The sequence below is a fragment of the Mytilus edulis genome, chromosome 3, assembly GCF_963676685.1.
Source record: "Mytilus edulis chromosome 3, xbMytEdul2.2, whole genome shotgun sequence".
NCBI classification, from domain to species: Eukaryota; Metazoa; Mollusca; class Bivalvia; order Mytilida; family Mytilidae; genus Mytilus; species Mytilus edulis.
In genome coordinates, this window is record NC_092346.1 from 87,593,912 (window position 1) to 87,610,293 (window position 16,382).

The 16,382-nt window shown below is 33.6% G+C and overlaps 3 protein-coding genes across 4 annotated transcripts in view; 1 reads left to right on the forward strand and 2 right to left on the reverse strand.

Annotated features, from left to right (window-relative positions):
• LOC139517705 (ras-related C3 botulinum toxin substrate 2-like) overlaps positions 1 to 1,984 on the reverse strand; it is a 28,704-nt gene extending 26,720 nt beyond the window's left edge. The window contains exon 1 of the mRNA XM_071309017.1: positions 1,825 to 1,984. The gene's annotated coding sequence lies outside the window, so the exon portion shown is untranslated. The remainder of the gene's footprint in view (positions 1 to 1,824) is intronic.
• LOC139517706 (cell death-inducing p53-target protein 1-like) overlaps positions 1 to 16,382 on the forward strand; it is a 79,892-nt gene that overhangs the window by 60,007 nt on the left and 3,503 nt on the right. The window contains exon 1 of one of the 2 annotated variants that reach the window (XM_071309019.1): positions 15,430 to 15,587. The exons of the other annotated variant lie outside the window; for it this stretch is intronic. The gene's annotated coding sequence lies outside the window, so the exon portion shown is untranslated. Of the gene's footprint in view, positions 1 to 15,429; positions 15,588 to 16,382 lie in introns of those variants that run through there. 2 annotated transcript variants of the gene reach the window in all.
• LOC139517704 (macrophage-expressed gene 1 protein-like) lies at positions 5,118 to 10,512 on the reverse strand. Its single transcript, XM_071309016.1, has 2 exons — positions 6,293 to 10,512; positions 5,118 to 5,984 (listed from the first exon to the last, which is right to left on the reverse strand). Exon 1 carries the CDS (start codon positions 10,377 to 10,379, stop codon positions 8,154 to 8,156), a length of 2,226 nt encoding a protein of 741 aa, XP_071165117.1. The 5' UTR covers positions 10,380 to 10,512; the 3' UTR covers positions 5,118 to 5,984; positions 6,293 to 8,153.

Consider the following 16,382-nt stretch of genomic DNA (forward strand, 5'->3'; position numbering starts at 1 on the left):
TTGTACTAAGGTAGAAAATTAATGAAAAGTGATATTGTAATATGTATTTGAAATTCAATTTGTTTTAGATTCGTTTAGTATATTTTTCAAATTATATAAACGTAATTTCAAGGAGTATGGAGTATGTTTGGAAAGGTGACAAAAAAGGGGAAGTAATTCAAATTGTTGTAAACAATTTTCGTACATAAACTAGGCCGTTATATTATTTTTCTCGTTTGTATTGTTTTGAATTGTCATTTCGGGGCCTTTTTTAGCTGACTATGCGGTATAGGCTTTACTCATCGTTATAGACCGTAGGGTAACCTAATTTCTTTGTCATTTTATCTCTTGTGGAGAATTGTCTCAATGGCAATCCGCATACCACATATTCTTTTTATATTTGAAATACACAAATTATTTACGACCTAAAGCTAGGTAATTAGTGTGTTTGACACCAAAGCTGTCAAGTGAAGTCATACAATTATGTGTCAGCTAATTTGACAGTGACACACAACTAGTTGAACTTCCCTTCCTGTCCATGGAAGCTAGAATTACGAAATTGCCGCCGTATTTCAAAGGAAAATCACTTATGAAATCAGTCTGATGGATTAGGAATCATAATGAAAACGGACCATTTTCGGATTTCCTGGGTTATTTAACGACCTAGCGGGTATCCCGGGTGACCCCTCAGAATTATGAAACTCTCAGTTCACACCCATAGGATACAGGTCAGTTGACAGATATGCAACAGCCGCCTGACAATTTCATAATTAAAGCGGAAAGAAAGGAGAAAATAAAAAAAATATTTTTAGTAGTTTTAAATAGTATTATACTAAAATATTTTATATCACATACGCCTAAATATCTGATAATTATTAGCTAGGAATATAATATATATTCTTACTTTGGATTACTGAGTTGCATTGCCATGCGATTTTATTATCAATAGTCATGAGGACCAATTAAAAAGTTACCTGTACCCTGGATTAATAGATTGTATGTGCGCCTGCGCATTGCGTATTTTAAGTTCAGTAAAAGTTTGCAAGAATTTGGTCAACGCAAGTTTGTCCCTTTACATACTTCATATGAGGGTATAATATTATATTGACGATTTATTCACTCTATATCTTGAATATTGCATACCTTTTAATATCCAGGAATGATTTGAATATTAAATATAAGTATAGTCATTGGTGTTCTATATGATTGTGTCCGGTGCTTAAACACAATGAAAAAAGAAATTTGCTGTATAATTCATACTTAAGAAAATTGAATCTGATTGAATTTTCGTTTGTCATTTGTCATGTGGTCATTTATATTAAATCAAGCATTTAAACTGAATTACTATATTTAATGTTTGTAATTTAACGTTGTGTCCATGTGTCCGGACACAAAATGCATGTCAACTATATTTTGCACCGAAACCTTGCCACTAATGTACAAAGCAGCATGTATACCGACTGAGCTAAAGAAGTATGCTCAGTTGGTTTATGCGCTGCTTGTTACACAGAGGTCCCGGTAGAGACAAAACAATGTTGTAATGAAATTATTTATGCTCTCCAGTTACAATATCATATGGATGCCTCTACCTCAATAATTTAGGGATGGGGATTCTTCGAGTTAAAATCTTCAATTTTGTTCCATAAATTCGAATACAAATGGTCATTTAACTTTAAGCACCAATTTTTGTTCATTTATAGATAATGAGCTGTCTTCAGTTTTATTCAAGAAAAATATTAACCGGCAGTCTGACTAATACGTTGATAACAAGGCCAAGGGTATGTCAAGATGTTATTATAAAACATTTATAGGACATTGAGCGATTTGAAGAAAGGTCAGTCTTACCAACTGATTTACTTAATAGTAGATATGTCAATAAAACTACTGAATCAGCATATTGTTTTGTTCTCATCACAGTAGCTTTTCATCGCCAGCCATATTTATTTCCCAAAATTTACTATATTTATCAACCAATCAAAAGAGTATACGTTTTCATTCGGTTGTCTCTAGCTTTATCCATTTTACAAGGTTAAATTCACAGGTTACACTAAAGACCTACATGCATAATTTAATGAAAATGTTCTAGAATGTCCTCTTTATACTTCAGACATAAGACGCTGAGTGATATCATCAAGAGTAGAATCATGATCGAAATTTGTCCAAATAGTTTCCAAACTTTAATTAAAAAAACCTGCATTGGATCATGCCAAACTCATTTTTTTTTACACTATTTAGTCTAAAATTTCTGCTTAAATATCATAGATTATATACTGAAACGGAATTATCCCTCTTTGGTTCTCTCCTCTCTCATATATATGTTCTTTTTCCATTAAATTATGCAATTGTTATTGCATGATTGTGCTTTTAGTTGGATATTACATAATCTTTGACTGAATTTAGTGGGTTTTTTTTTTATTCGTGTACTTGACTAAGAAACACGACTAATGCCAGCCTGAAAATAGGGTGCCGAGAACTCGGACATGAACATTCAAGTGTCGATTTTTTAAATTCCCATTATTTTTTTTCGGCTGCAGATTTTTTTCAAATCAGGAATCTGCTAAAAAGTTTAACTTGATATTCTCAGTGATAAAATTATGTAAAAAAATAGTAACAATATAGCCAATATGCAGGCCCTAGTTTACAAAATAGGAAAATGAAAAGACTCAATGACCTATAAATATGCTAGTAGAAAATCAATTTTTTAATAAATTTCATTCAAATTACAATTTTAGTAAAAAAACAAAAAAAGGAAGAAGGAAAAAATGATTTTCTCGCATTTAATTTTTTTTGGGACATGAATTGGGAAATGTATAGACCTGAATAGAGTGAATCGGAGACTTTTAACCCCTACTCAGATATATTTTTTAAACTTGACTAGCACTTTTAAAAAGAATTTTGACTTCTCTCAATTGTTGATGCTATGAAGAATAAACAGCTGCGCCATGAGCGCATGATACGCCCGTCGTCTTGTGTGTAAGTTTTATGCAATAATCATAAATAGTTTCTGAGATACAGCTCGACAAAAACACACCTTTTTTTAACAAAAAACTCAATAACTCTTAAAAAAAATTTGAACCATCACCAAAAGGTATATGCAGATCTTTAGATTAATATATATAAAAAGTGTGTAAAGTTTTAAGCAATAATCATAAATTGTTTTTGAGATACGGCGAGACAAAAAACTCAATATCTCTTAAATTTTTTTTTGAATCAAAACCAAAAAGTAAACAGATCTTTAGATATATAACTAAGATTTGTGTAAAGTTTTAAGCAATAATCATAAATCGATTTTTAGATACGGTGCGACATGTGAAAAAACACACCATGTTTTAGTTACAAAGTCCCGTAACTCAAAAAGTTTTAATCTAATTATCACCAAAAATTATACAGATCGTTTGACCAGCATAAGAAACAATTGTATTAAGTTTCATGAAATTTGGATAAGTCGTTCTCAAGTTACAATGCGACATGTTTACGCCGGGCAGACAGACGGACGGACAGACGGACGCCGGACATTTGTATACCATAATACGTCCCGTCAAAATTTTGACGTGCGTATAAAAAGATAAGCAAAAAAAATTTGGATAAACTTTAAAAAAAAAAAAAAAAAAGAAAAAAAAAGAAAAAGAAATACTTACGGTCTACCAAGAACGGGAAAACGAAAAGATCACAACGAACCTGCATAGACCTGAAGAGATGTGTATGTGGCTATATGCTCCCCACCCCCCCTAGCCCATATCGCATAGTCAGCTATAAAACGAGAAAACTAACGGCCTTATTAGACAGAATAAAATATTGTCAAAGTCAGTCTTATTTCGATTCGTCAAATGAAAATAAATCGTTTTCTCTGAAACTATTCTCCTAAAACAATCATTTCCATTGCTGATCGTGTGACAAACATTTAAGCATGAGTGACATCCAGTCCCCATTAAAATGGGGCATGAGTGACATTCAGTCCCAATTAAAATGTGGACATGAGTGACACACAGACCACATTTAAGTGTGGGCATGTGACAAACCGTCCCCATTAAAATGTGGGCATGAGTGACATGCAGTCCCAATCAAATTGTGGGCATGAGTGACACACAGGTCCCATTCAAATGTGCCCGGGGCATGAATTACACACGGTCCCACTAAAAAGTGGGTATGAATGACTCACAGGTCCAATTCAAATGTGGACATGAGTGACACACAGACCACATTTAAGTGTGGGCATGTGACACACAGTCCCAATCAAATTGTGGACATGAGTGACACACAGGTCCCATTCAAATGTGCCCGGGGCATGTGTTACACACGGTCCCACTAAAAAGTGGGTATGAATGACTCACAGGTCCAATTCAAATGTGGACATAAGTGACACACAGGTCCCATTCAAATGCGGACATTAGTTTACACAGTTCCCATTAAAATATGTGCATGAGTGACACATAGTTTCCATTAAAATTTGTGCATGAATGCATTAAATGTGACATGAGCGACACACGGTTCCCATTAAAAAATGGACATGAGTGAGACACAGTTTCCATGAAAATGTGGTCATGAGTGACACACATTTCCCATTAAAATCACATGTTACTCATCATTTTTGCTTTGTTTAACTTTCGTATAGCCTTATCATCGTTAATGTCATTAAAAAATTAAAAACATATAAAATTTATTTCTCCGTTTTTAGCTTTCTTTGAGAAGTTCGGACCTTGAATCGCAATTTGTTTTATATATCTGTGTAGTAATGAGTTACAGAGTTTTGCAGAAATACATTTTAGCTTCGTTCTGATTGACTCTCCTTTGACATAACTATAGACATTTGACATTTATATTTTTTCAGTTTTTCATGGGTTTTTTTAGGTTGTCTATAGAGCTTTCCCAAATATATACACTAACTATTCAAATTGTTGATTACTGTTGTATTAGGTTGTATCATGTTGATTACTGTTATATTAGGTTGTATCATGTTGATTACTGTTGTATTAGGTTGTATCATGTTGATTACTGTTGTATTAGGTTGTATCATGTTGATTACTGTTGTATCATGTTGCATTATGTTTTGTTATGTTGTATTATGTTGTCATTTGTTGTCAACTATATTATAAATGATTACTGGAGAGTTACATATTTTAAAATTCAACTACAGTAAATTATTAGTAAAGATTTATTTTGTTTTAGTTTTTTCAGAGACAAAGAACATAACATTTAGTTATAACAATGATAAAAATATATAAAAGTAAAAACAATACACAATATATACAAACATGAAAACACTGTACAAATATAAATTGAGCTACATTTGTACAAAACATAGTATTCCACTTGAGTAACGTGATACTCAGACTATATGGCGAGTCATAAAAATAGCTCTTGTCACATCATTCTTTTTGTCAGCTAAGTAACTACCCAGGATACCGTTAATTCATAATTAAAAATAAATGAAATTTTTTTTGCAACAACTCAATTTCCTGTAAATCCAAGCTCTTTCGTTGATAAATTATATCGATACGTATTGCATATCAAAAGTACTATGTAAAAGTGTTACGGGCAGTTTGGGCAAGGATATGCCCGCAAAAAGGAAAATGACATACATGAAAGAAAACCAACCAACACATGACATAAACAAACTCATCATATAAATACAAGGATTTATATTTAGTACGCCATGTATATACACGCACGCGTTTTGTCTGCAAACGACTCGTCACTGACACTCGACTAAAAAAGTGAAAAAGTCAAATAAAGTACGAAGCTGAATACAAAACAATTCAGTGTCGCTCTGTGATTACGTGTTTTAATGCATCCAATAAGTATTGAATCTCTGCCCAAAATAATTTTTACTCGGAGCCTTTCTGTGATAATCAGTCCTCAAAATTCTCATCGGTTTACAATGTTTAAACGACTGAAGTAACATTCTGCTCCACTTCCACTCTACCATTCATAGCGTGAGATGATAACTGTGAATATAATTTCCTTAAAAAGTAAAATAACAAAAATACTGAACTTTGAGGAAAATTCTAAGGCAGCTACCATTTGATTTTCTGGGGGGGGGGGGCTATGGTTGGTTTTTTATTTTTTTGTACAAACTTTTTTTTTCGCCTGTGGCGAAAAACAATCTTTTTTTTTCGCGACAAGTCGAAAACAATTTTTTTCTTCCAATTTTAGCATTACATATAGTGGCAGCTGGGGGTGAAAGAAACATTTTTTTTTTCTCAGAATCAAAAACAACTTATTTTGTTCTCCAAAAACTGGAAACAAACTTTTTTTTCCAAAAAAAAAACCATAGCCCCCCCCCCCCCCCCCCCGAAAATCAAATGGTTGCTGCCTAAACGGAAGTCATTTGGCTCACTCATTATCTTTGAGAATATATACTGTGTTTGTTGTCTCCCTTCTCTTATATAATATTGTTTTAGTTTTATTGTCATGTATTGTAATTTCAATGAAAAAAATCACCACAATTATTTGTACACTTTAATTTAAACTGTAATTGTACTGCTCCTCGGGGCATCTTGATTGACAAATAAAAATTGTTGTTGTTGTTGTTGTTTGGCAATATAAAAAGCTCACCCCCAAACGAATGGATTACAACTGTCATATTTGCGATTTGGCACCGGCATTTTTTTATGTAGAAAATGACGGACTAAAATAAAACCTGGTCATATAGCCAGTTAAACCTCTCACTCGTATGACAATCGCTTAAAATTCCAAAATATTGACAAGGATGGGTGAACAAAACAAACATATATGATAGTTTAAAATGTCTCAAATAGGGGTTGTACAGCATCGTGTTATAATTTTAATCACTATAAAAACAAAAAAATATGGCAACAAAGAAACACAAAAAGGCACATAGACAAAGCACATTATCAAAAATGAAAGACAAGAATACACAAATGTACAATAGCACAATATCACGGTTACAGTGATAGTAAATAAAAAAAAATCGACATCATCATAAAAACTGTGAAAAATCAAATTCAATGTAAAATTAAAAATCAAAATAGCTAGTTATAATAAACTATATACAATAAACAATATCTTTACTAAATTTTATAATTTCTTTCTTTGTACTAATTGTATAACATACCAGAATTTCTTGGACATATGTAGCTTCCCACATCAGTATTATCAAGTGGGTTGTTACTCAATGGCAAATATCAAAATTCCAAAGTTAAGGCAACGACAATTCTAGTGGAGTATTTTGCATGTATAAAAACATTTATACCTTTCAAGAAATTACATAATCTAAACATGAACTATAAATATCCAAAACGAACTAAACATTATGCATGGGCTGTCCCCAGTCAGGAGCCTGTAATTCACTGGTTATCGTTTGCTGCTGAATAACATATTTGTTTTTCGTTTATTCTTTGGTTATAATTTTCTCCGGGATAGTTTCTCGTTGAATTGTTTTACATCTGTCATTTCGGAGTCTTTTTATAGCTTGCGATATGGTAGACGTGTTTTGCTCATTGTTAAAGGCAGTACGGTGATCTATAGTTGCTTACCTTTACGTCACATTGTCTCCAGTTGAGAGTAGTATCATTGGCAATCAAACAACAACTGCTTATATTTATCTAATTCAAATCTGTCAAAGAAAATATATACTTTGCTAATTTATGTTTCCATTACAGTTTTCATAGCTACCGCATGCTTTCGAACTATGTAACCTTTCATGTTAAGGACTCTTGTAAGAAGCTGTCAAGAGGGAAACTAAGTCAGTTTGGTCCATTTTTTATGCTTAAAATACTATTGTTCAATTGTACATTAAAATCCTTGGTTGAAACATCTTATATCGCTGAATATTGTAAAGTGTAGCCGGCACTTAGGCACAAGAAGGCCAGAATAACTCTAACATTGTGTTTAACTAACATAGCTTTACCTAAAATATTTTAGCTCTTGTTTTAGGATTTGAAGATGCGATAATTCCAGATACTGCAGACAGTTTTGATTAATTGGATAACGACCGAACTTTTTATTTGTAACTAAGTTTTGTCAGAATTTGTAATAACTTTTGAAATAATCAAAAAAAAACATATGCCAACCTTTTTCCGTCATTTTCAACAAATTCATCGGAATAATAACACATGTGTCCTGTCCTATAACAATCAAAAGACATATAAATAGTACATATACTATATAGTTATGGGAGCAATTGCATTTTGCACAAACACAAAACATATTGTCTATGTTTCTACTAGAATTTCCGTTTGATGTTCGTTCTGTGAACCGTATTGGACTCGGCTAGGACTGTTCGTAGTTTTCTCTCTATATAAAGGAGCAGACATTTTGAGTGGACGATACAGACTCTTATATTTTCGATATTTGACGATAATAGCCGATGCTGCTACGATACAGGCGATTGTTGCTATGATGGAAATTCCAGCTACAACTCCTTTAGAAAGTCCAGGATTTTCTGACGATTCGGAATCGGAACTGGAAGTACTTGCGCTTTTACTTGTGTCCGCTTCCTCAGGTGTCATTATTTTCCAAATAAGTCCATCGTCACTAATAGAGTATGACGAACTGTCCGTAAATCCTTCAGCAGGTATTTCCATGAATGGAGGCTGACGAACAGGTGGTAGTCCACGTGGCGAAAACGCGTCAGCTTTAACGCAGTAGTTTATTTCGCAGCTATTTTCTACTGTGGCAAGATGCTGACTGTAACCATTTGGACATCCTTTTGGCCATTTTCCTGAACCAGACAGTGTGAGATATGAATCTAATGTGTGCGTAGATTTTAATAAATTGCTGTCCGACTTTGATCCAATCATTAGAGGATTACCAGACCTACAGCTATAGAAACCAGCAAACGGAACAGAAAATTCATATCCCAGTTCATAATCATCACTGACACAAACTTTCATGTCATTTCCAATGTTAAGTGGATAGAAATATAGCGGACACTGCCTAGAACGTGTTACGGGGTTACTCACTGTATTTGTATAGAGACCACCAAATAAAAATCCCGATTGTTCTGGAACGCTTCCTCTAGCCACGCACCAGTATGCAGAATAAGTCGCGCTTCCATAAACAGTATGGTCATTGCAACAATGTGCGAATAGCCAACATCTGTGACATTTGTGAACTGATTCAGATGAAGATCTGGTAGATTCTTGTATCAAGACGGCTTCATAGTTCGGTGGACAGGAATAATCTCCTGTCAAAGGATTCTTTTGGTCTAAACCACTGCAAAGATTTCTAGACAATCCTCCATTTCTGTTGCATTTTTGGTAAACACCACCAAATGTGAAATTTGTTGATGGAGCCTTGCAAGTACCATCATCAACATTTGCTTGGAAGCTAAAATTTGGAGAATCAATGTTTGTACATCCTCGGTATATATTGAATTTATAGTACATTTCAATGGCAGTTTTGACAGACTGGATAAGTTTGTAAACTACAGAATTTGGTAATTCTGGCAGAGAATATGGTGTAATCAGAAAGAACAACGGATCACCGGCACGATCAAGGGGGACTAGATCATCACCGATTTTATCTCCCCAGTCATTTAAACTAAAATTAACTGGTTTGAATATTGGACCGCCATATGTTTCCACTCTCGAGTGAGACCTGTTTCCTAAATACTGATCGATCATTTCCTTTGTTGTTTGGTGCGCATAACTAGAGCTTATTTTAAATATATTGAAAAACGAGGCGCTAGCCGAAGCAGAAATTTTACTCTTTGACGAACTGTAGTCTCGACTAAATGTTGATTTGATTTCATCGACTTGAACCAAGGCTGCTCCTGCATCTACACTTGTAACAACATGTGTACCAAAGTCTCTTACCAACAGTTCACTTTCATATGTGGCCATGTTTGTGTTGTTCAACTGAATATGTGCTGCAATGCTTAGCAGACGAGATTTAAATGTTGGATGTAACGGAGTGTCGGGCTGGAGTTTAGCTGTGTAGCGCACATAACGTACTTGAACACGTGTTGTTGTGGACTTGTCATCTACTTGGTGGGATTTTATACTTTCTGATTCTGATGAAAATTTACCACTTATTCCAAAATGAGTTAAAGTGAGGCCGGCACCAACATTTATAGATCGTGAAGTTGTTGATGTATAATTCGTCCAGTGATCAAAAAGTTCTGCATATGTCTCGACTCTGCTTGATTTGATAGGTATGGTGTATATCGTATCTGGAACAATGTAACGACCATCGTCGGTGGTTTTACATTTTGAGAAATTGAAGTTTACAACAATTCCGGCATCTTTATTCATTAAATTATCCCATCCATTCCCTGGTAGACTTTCATATCTAATCAGGTTTTTGTCGTTTAAGATTGAGTGACATCTTCTTGGGTCTCCAGCTGGAATTGAGTCGGTCCTAGATTCCTGGGTAGCAATTGCTAAATCCAACATCCAAAGAATCAAAACTAGGAAGTTTCCCTTTCGACAAGCCATCGCCACACTGTGGTGAGACGATTGAACAAGGAAATATAAACAATTTCACGTGATAGATAGAAAATTTTGTGAGGGAAGTCCCATTTAAATTTCTATATATTACATTGAGCCAGTTAATAATGCACTTAAAGTGAAATACATTGTGTATTTCCGTTTTAAAATTAGCATCTAGTCACAAGTTCTCATTTTCTGATTCATACAATTTGTTTACAAGAAAGAAATTGGGTTGAAAGTTCATTCAAGTTTTGTTTAGTTTTACTAAATCAAACAAGGAATCAAACCTTGTAATTGTTTTATGTAAAATGTGTTTAATGAATTGTTAAGATATATATGCAATCATTTAATCTTGGCTTTCTTAAATACAGAAATCGATTAAATATAAAAAAAATTTAGATATAAGAAAATGTGGTATGAGTGCCAATGAGACAACTTCCCATCCAAGTCACAGTTTGTAAAAGTAAACCATTTTAGGTCATGTACGGTTTTGAACACAGAGCCTTGCCTCACATCGATCAGAAAGCTACAAAGAGCCCCAAAATGACTAGTGTGACATGAACCATCCACAGGAAAACCAACCGTCTAATCTATATACCAAATGAGAAACGCTTATGAACCATACCAACAAACGACAACAACTGAACATCAGGTTCCTAATGTAGGACAGGTGCAAACAAATACAGCGTGTTTAAACGTTGTGATAAGCGCCAACCTTCATCCTAACCTAAAACAATAGTGCAACATCACAACAAAGAAGGACACACTATAAATATCAATTGAAATGGCTTAACTCAATGATCATTTTCAAACCAATATTTAAATGACTAGTTTCTAAAAACTGAAAAAATAGGTAGAAATCGTCGTCGAAGTCAAATACTATTTAACGGGAATCGGCCCTTCAATTTCGGCCATGTTGACTTTTTATAAATTTTGTTAAGATAGGTGATCATTGTTGCCGTTTCATGTCTCTGTCTAATTATAGCTTCTTTGTTTCGTCGGTATTGTTGGGAGTAGTCAATATAGATAAATGTACTGATACTTCTAAATGATAGGGAAATGGAATATAATAACCATACACTGTTTCGCTTTTAGTTCTAAGAATAGGAAAGAAGTCCTCATTTTTTTATTGTTCAAATGAAGACATGGACGAATGGTTACACACTTGTAAATGAATCGAGACTTACTTATAATAATAATCTGATACAATAATCACATTTCACAATTTGTAATGATTGGCCAGTAAAATTTAATAGGATACGAACAGTGATAGAATCATTCTCGATTGTTTGTGGTCTTGCTATTGCTTTTAAACTGTGATATTCGTAATTTTGATCATCTGGATTTTACTAAAAAAAATTATGTCCTTTTTGTTCAGTTACCTCTTCAACTGTTTCGGTTGTTTTACATTGATCATGATCATTGGCTATCAAATATTTGACTTTGAGCGTTCGTGATGTAGGTAAAATTGGAATGGAAATGGGGAATGTGTCAAAGCGACAACAACCCGACCATAGAGCAGACAACAGCCAAAGGCTGTATATTTAGAAAAGCGCTTCTTACGCATGAACTGTATAACGTGGTGTTACCGCTATTGTTTATGTCTTAAAATCAACTAAGTTTTCAATAAGATCCCCAGTTATCTTGCAAGTGCCACAATTGTAAATGAATTCGAGTCGCAAACAATTTGAATCATAATCACTTGTCATTCTGGTCCATTATTCATTGAGGATTTGTTGTTATCATTTTTATTTGTATCATTTATTTTGGTTTCAGAGGAGTTGCGGCTTAGTGAAATCGTTCTCTTCCTTTAGAAGTATATATATTCAAGAAAGTTATTTGTTAATACATTGAAATGGTTTTTACAAAATGTTCATTTTTAAAACAAATTTGATAGCGGAAGACAAAAGATCCAATAAATTATGTTTATAACCTATTTTCTGAATAGGCACAAGTACATCCTGTCATCACACGATACATATATTTGATTAAACTATTAAACTGCGTGTTGAAGGCCGTACCTTGACCTTTAATGGTTAACTTTTATAAATTGTGACTTGGAAGGAGAGTTGTCTCATTGGCACTCATACTACATCTTCCTATCTATTGAATCAAATATGGAGTGTATACTTTCCACGTCATATCATACATTATATTCGTTATGTCCATGCCTGTATAGTAGTGGCGTTGTAGATTTAAATAAACGTAATATATGTATAATATTGGGACATTATTAAACCATGGATTCCATTTCCACTAATAATTTTTAACCTTTACTACATTCTTTCAAAGATAAAAAAACCATTTGTTTGGAATGCTGGCTGTTCCTGTAGAAACCTTAATACAAACGTCTCGTCCTATGTTTTCCGGTGATATTGTTAATAGTAAGAGTCCGCAAGTTAAGTTACGATCCATGTAAACTTATTGGGCATTTGAATAAAATTATTCTGAATTAATGTCAATTAAAGATGTATGGAGATCTTTAAATATTGTTTTTATCGGTACTTAATACATTGATTTTGTTTTTAATAAGTTCCGATCCGATCTGACGAGTGGACAATTTCAAACTTATGTTTACAGTTTGTTTCCATATGTTATGTTGTGTTACACCACTGTCCCAAATGAGAGGAGTATTTGTAACTTGCTATCAATTTCAACCCCGCCACATTTTGCATTTTGCATGTGCCTGTCCCGCAAGTCAGGCGCCTGTAATTCAGTGATAATTAATTTATTCAAAATATATATTAGTCTTTATTTATTTACATTAACAGTTTGTTTGAATAAAAAACACGTAAGTTGATGGTAAATCCAATAAGCTTGGACCTGTAACCATTTTCCAAAAGTGAAAATTGTCGTTTCAGTGGTGATCATATAAAAAAATGTGTACACAATTTTCGCTCATAACTTCCAGATATAGAAATAAAAAATAGATTGGTCAATAATATTGAATATTTATATTACCAACGTCGTAGCTAGACACTAAGTCTTGTTAGCGCAGATACTTGACTATACGATGTTGCGGAGGAGGAATTGGTTAAGGTCGAAACAATTTACAAATACATAGATGCAGCATTGATTGATAGATATTCAACGTCAAGTTGCAAATAGTCCATGCATAATATGGACGAAAAAAATAAAAATAAATCCGTTTAAGGTTTCACAAAAGAATCAACCACACACAGTATGAAGGACGAGGAATTTAAAGGAGATAATGATTAAGACAAGACACGAAATCTCTTGAAGATCTATCAATTGGGAGATCTATATACAAATAGAAAGTTTACAATGGGAAAAATAAAACCTCTCTTTTGTCATAAAGTTCATTTCTTTTACAGCTTTTTTTAGTGTAGACATTGTCTGACATTGATGGGGCAAAACTATATGTTTGATGGATGATATGATCTGTCTCGCCAGGGTTCAGTACGTTCCCGTCTGATGGTCGGAAATCAAGAGTAAGTAACGATGGTCAGCTATTGCGACCGGATCGTTAAAATGATATTATCAAAATACAATTAGGTAAGACAGTAAAACTTGTTTTGATTCGGCATATTGACAACAAATTTAAACGTAAGCTCTGATAAAAAATCGAAGTCAAAACATGTATCGTCTTTATTTTTTTGTTTTAAAACATTGGTGCATTTTGTTTTTCTATTAAGTTAGTGAACAGTGTGATTGATGAATAATCATTGTCATATATAGACATTTCTCTAATTCTATGGAAATATATCCCTTTCCGAACCCATTGTATAAAAAATTTAATCAACGTGTGGTTGCCGGTGATTCTCTGAAATGATCAAAATGTTCTAACAGTGTTAATGAAATTGACAACTTCGCGGAAAGTGGAAGGCACTCGAAGGGGATTTTGGTTTAGAAAAAAAGGAAATTTATCTTTTAATCATTCGAGAAACAGATTATTACATAGTAACGCGTGGATTATCGGATTTATCCAATCTCGATAGTTTTAAAAATAATTTTTTTTAAAGTCCCCGCCGAGGCTCGGACTTTAAAATTGATAATTTAACTATCTCGATAGGATAAATCCGATAATCCACTTGTATCAATGTAATAATCTATATATATATTTACATCCCAGCTCCTTTGTTCTAACAGGGGTGATCTGAGCCGGATCACCCCTGCCAGATCGCCCTAGTTTGAGTTTCTTTGTTATGCATGCTTTCCTTTGTTCTGTAACATTTTGGCGGGAATGTCAAATCCACTATAAAACTTATAATTAATTTTACGGAAAAGACTATCTATCAAAATTCACGTAAAAAAAATCCAGTAGATATGCTGGGATTCGAACTCAAGACCTTTAGCATATCAAGCCACGACACATACCACTACACCAGGACGACTTGATACGAAATAATAGTAATTTGACATACTTAAAGGAAGCAAGATATTTTTATTAGTGGGGCGAGTTGTCAAACCTTTATTCAGTGGGGTTTTAACCTTTCACGTTTATTTGTGAGTTTTCAGACTGATTGTTTAATTTGATTTTACACTTTTTCAAAGTGGGGCTGGGCAAGTCGGTAAACAAGATTGGGACGACATTTTTATAAAGTGGCGATATAGCGAGGGCCGATTGGCAAGTGGGGCGAGTTGACATTGTTTGATATCTACTCATCGTGTTTGGGGGTCAAAAAGGGTATACATCATATAGTAATATATAAAGTATATTGTTATGGTTGTGTGGCGTTCTAAACTAGATTTTATGAATTGTAAATGGTTTTTCGTCTATTAAATCTAAAACAGCTGGGATGTAAAATAGTTATCCCAGTCGGACTTGGTGTGTCAGTGTTAGATCACCCTCTGGCCTCCGGCCATCGGGGTGATCTTACACTGACACACCGCGTCCTTATGGGATAACTATTAAATATCTTTAATTTATATATTATTGTATTGAGTTTCTGCTTCAACTGAGTTTTTCTTCATATTTTGAACTTATTTCATTGCTTTCACAATCCGATCACATTGATTGAAATTAATAATTCTTTTACGATATTTATTTTTATTTATCGATGTACTGAGTGACAACCGTGGTGCATATGGATAACCATAGGCCGCCCCAGGCGTATATCTGTAACAGTTTACTTCAAATCAAGCGCATGCCCATCATATTCTTACTTATCGAATCAAACAGACCGTAAGTAAAAGTGTCCATTTAACAACAGGACAGGGCGGCAAAGTTTAGGCGGGTGAGCTAGAAAAAAGGTATGAAACAATTTAAATCACTTAAGTTAGATAACTTAAATACGCATCTGTTTCTTGTCCTCTATTTAATTTCCTAGATTTAATACAAAAGTTCGGTTCAAGAGTCCAACAACGATATAGTGAATAGTCTACACATTGTAACACACATACTCAATTGAAGAACTATGATAACATATGCTATAACTTTGTCATAATAAGATGTCGCTATTTAAATAGAATATAGTGCTACACATTTAAAACTTTAACTTTAACTTTAAAAGGGTTTATTTTAGATTCAGCATTGAAAATGGACAAACATGTCTGTGTTTACACCTAAACTATGCTTTGAGTACCGACTTGGAAAACATTTTACGGCCTAGCATTCACTAGAGATATATTTTTAGTCAAAATATTTTTTTCTGGATTATGCTTTGGAGTTTGTTTTTTCCAAGTAGATGTCCTCACAACAGTAGATGATATAATAAGTGTAACCGAATGAACAGTATCATAAATATCTTCTGCAATGATAAACAGAAATGAATCTCAAAGTAAAAAAAAGATTTTATATTTCTCCAAGGATTTGTATAGTAAGAATTACTATACAAATCCTTGATTTCTCTAATTGAAAATGTATTTTACTTTTATACATAGGGGTTGCTTAAAACTTAATTTTACTGCACAGTTTTTCCCAAAAAAAAAGATTGAAAAGTAGAAGCACATAGTTTTTTTTTGTACTAGATCAAGTTCAATGTCATGAAGATAGATACTGTAATGTATATTTATACCAAGATGGGAGGTTACCATTTATGATCAATA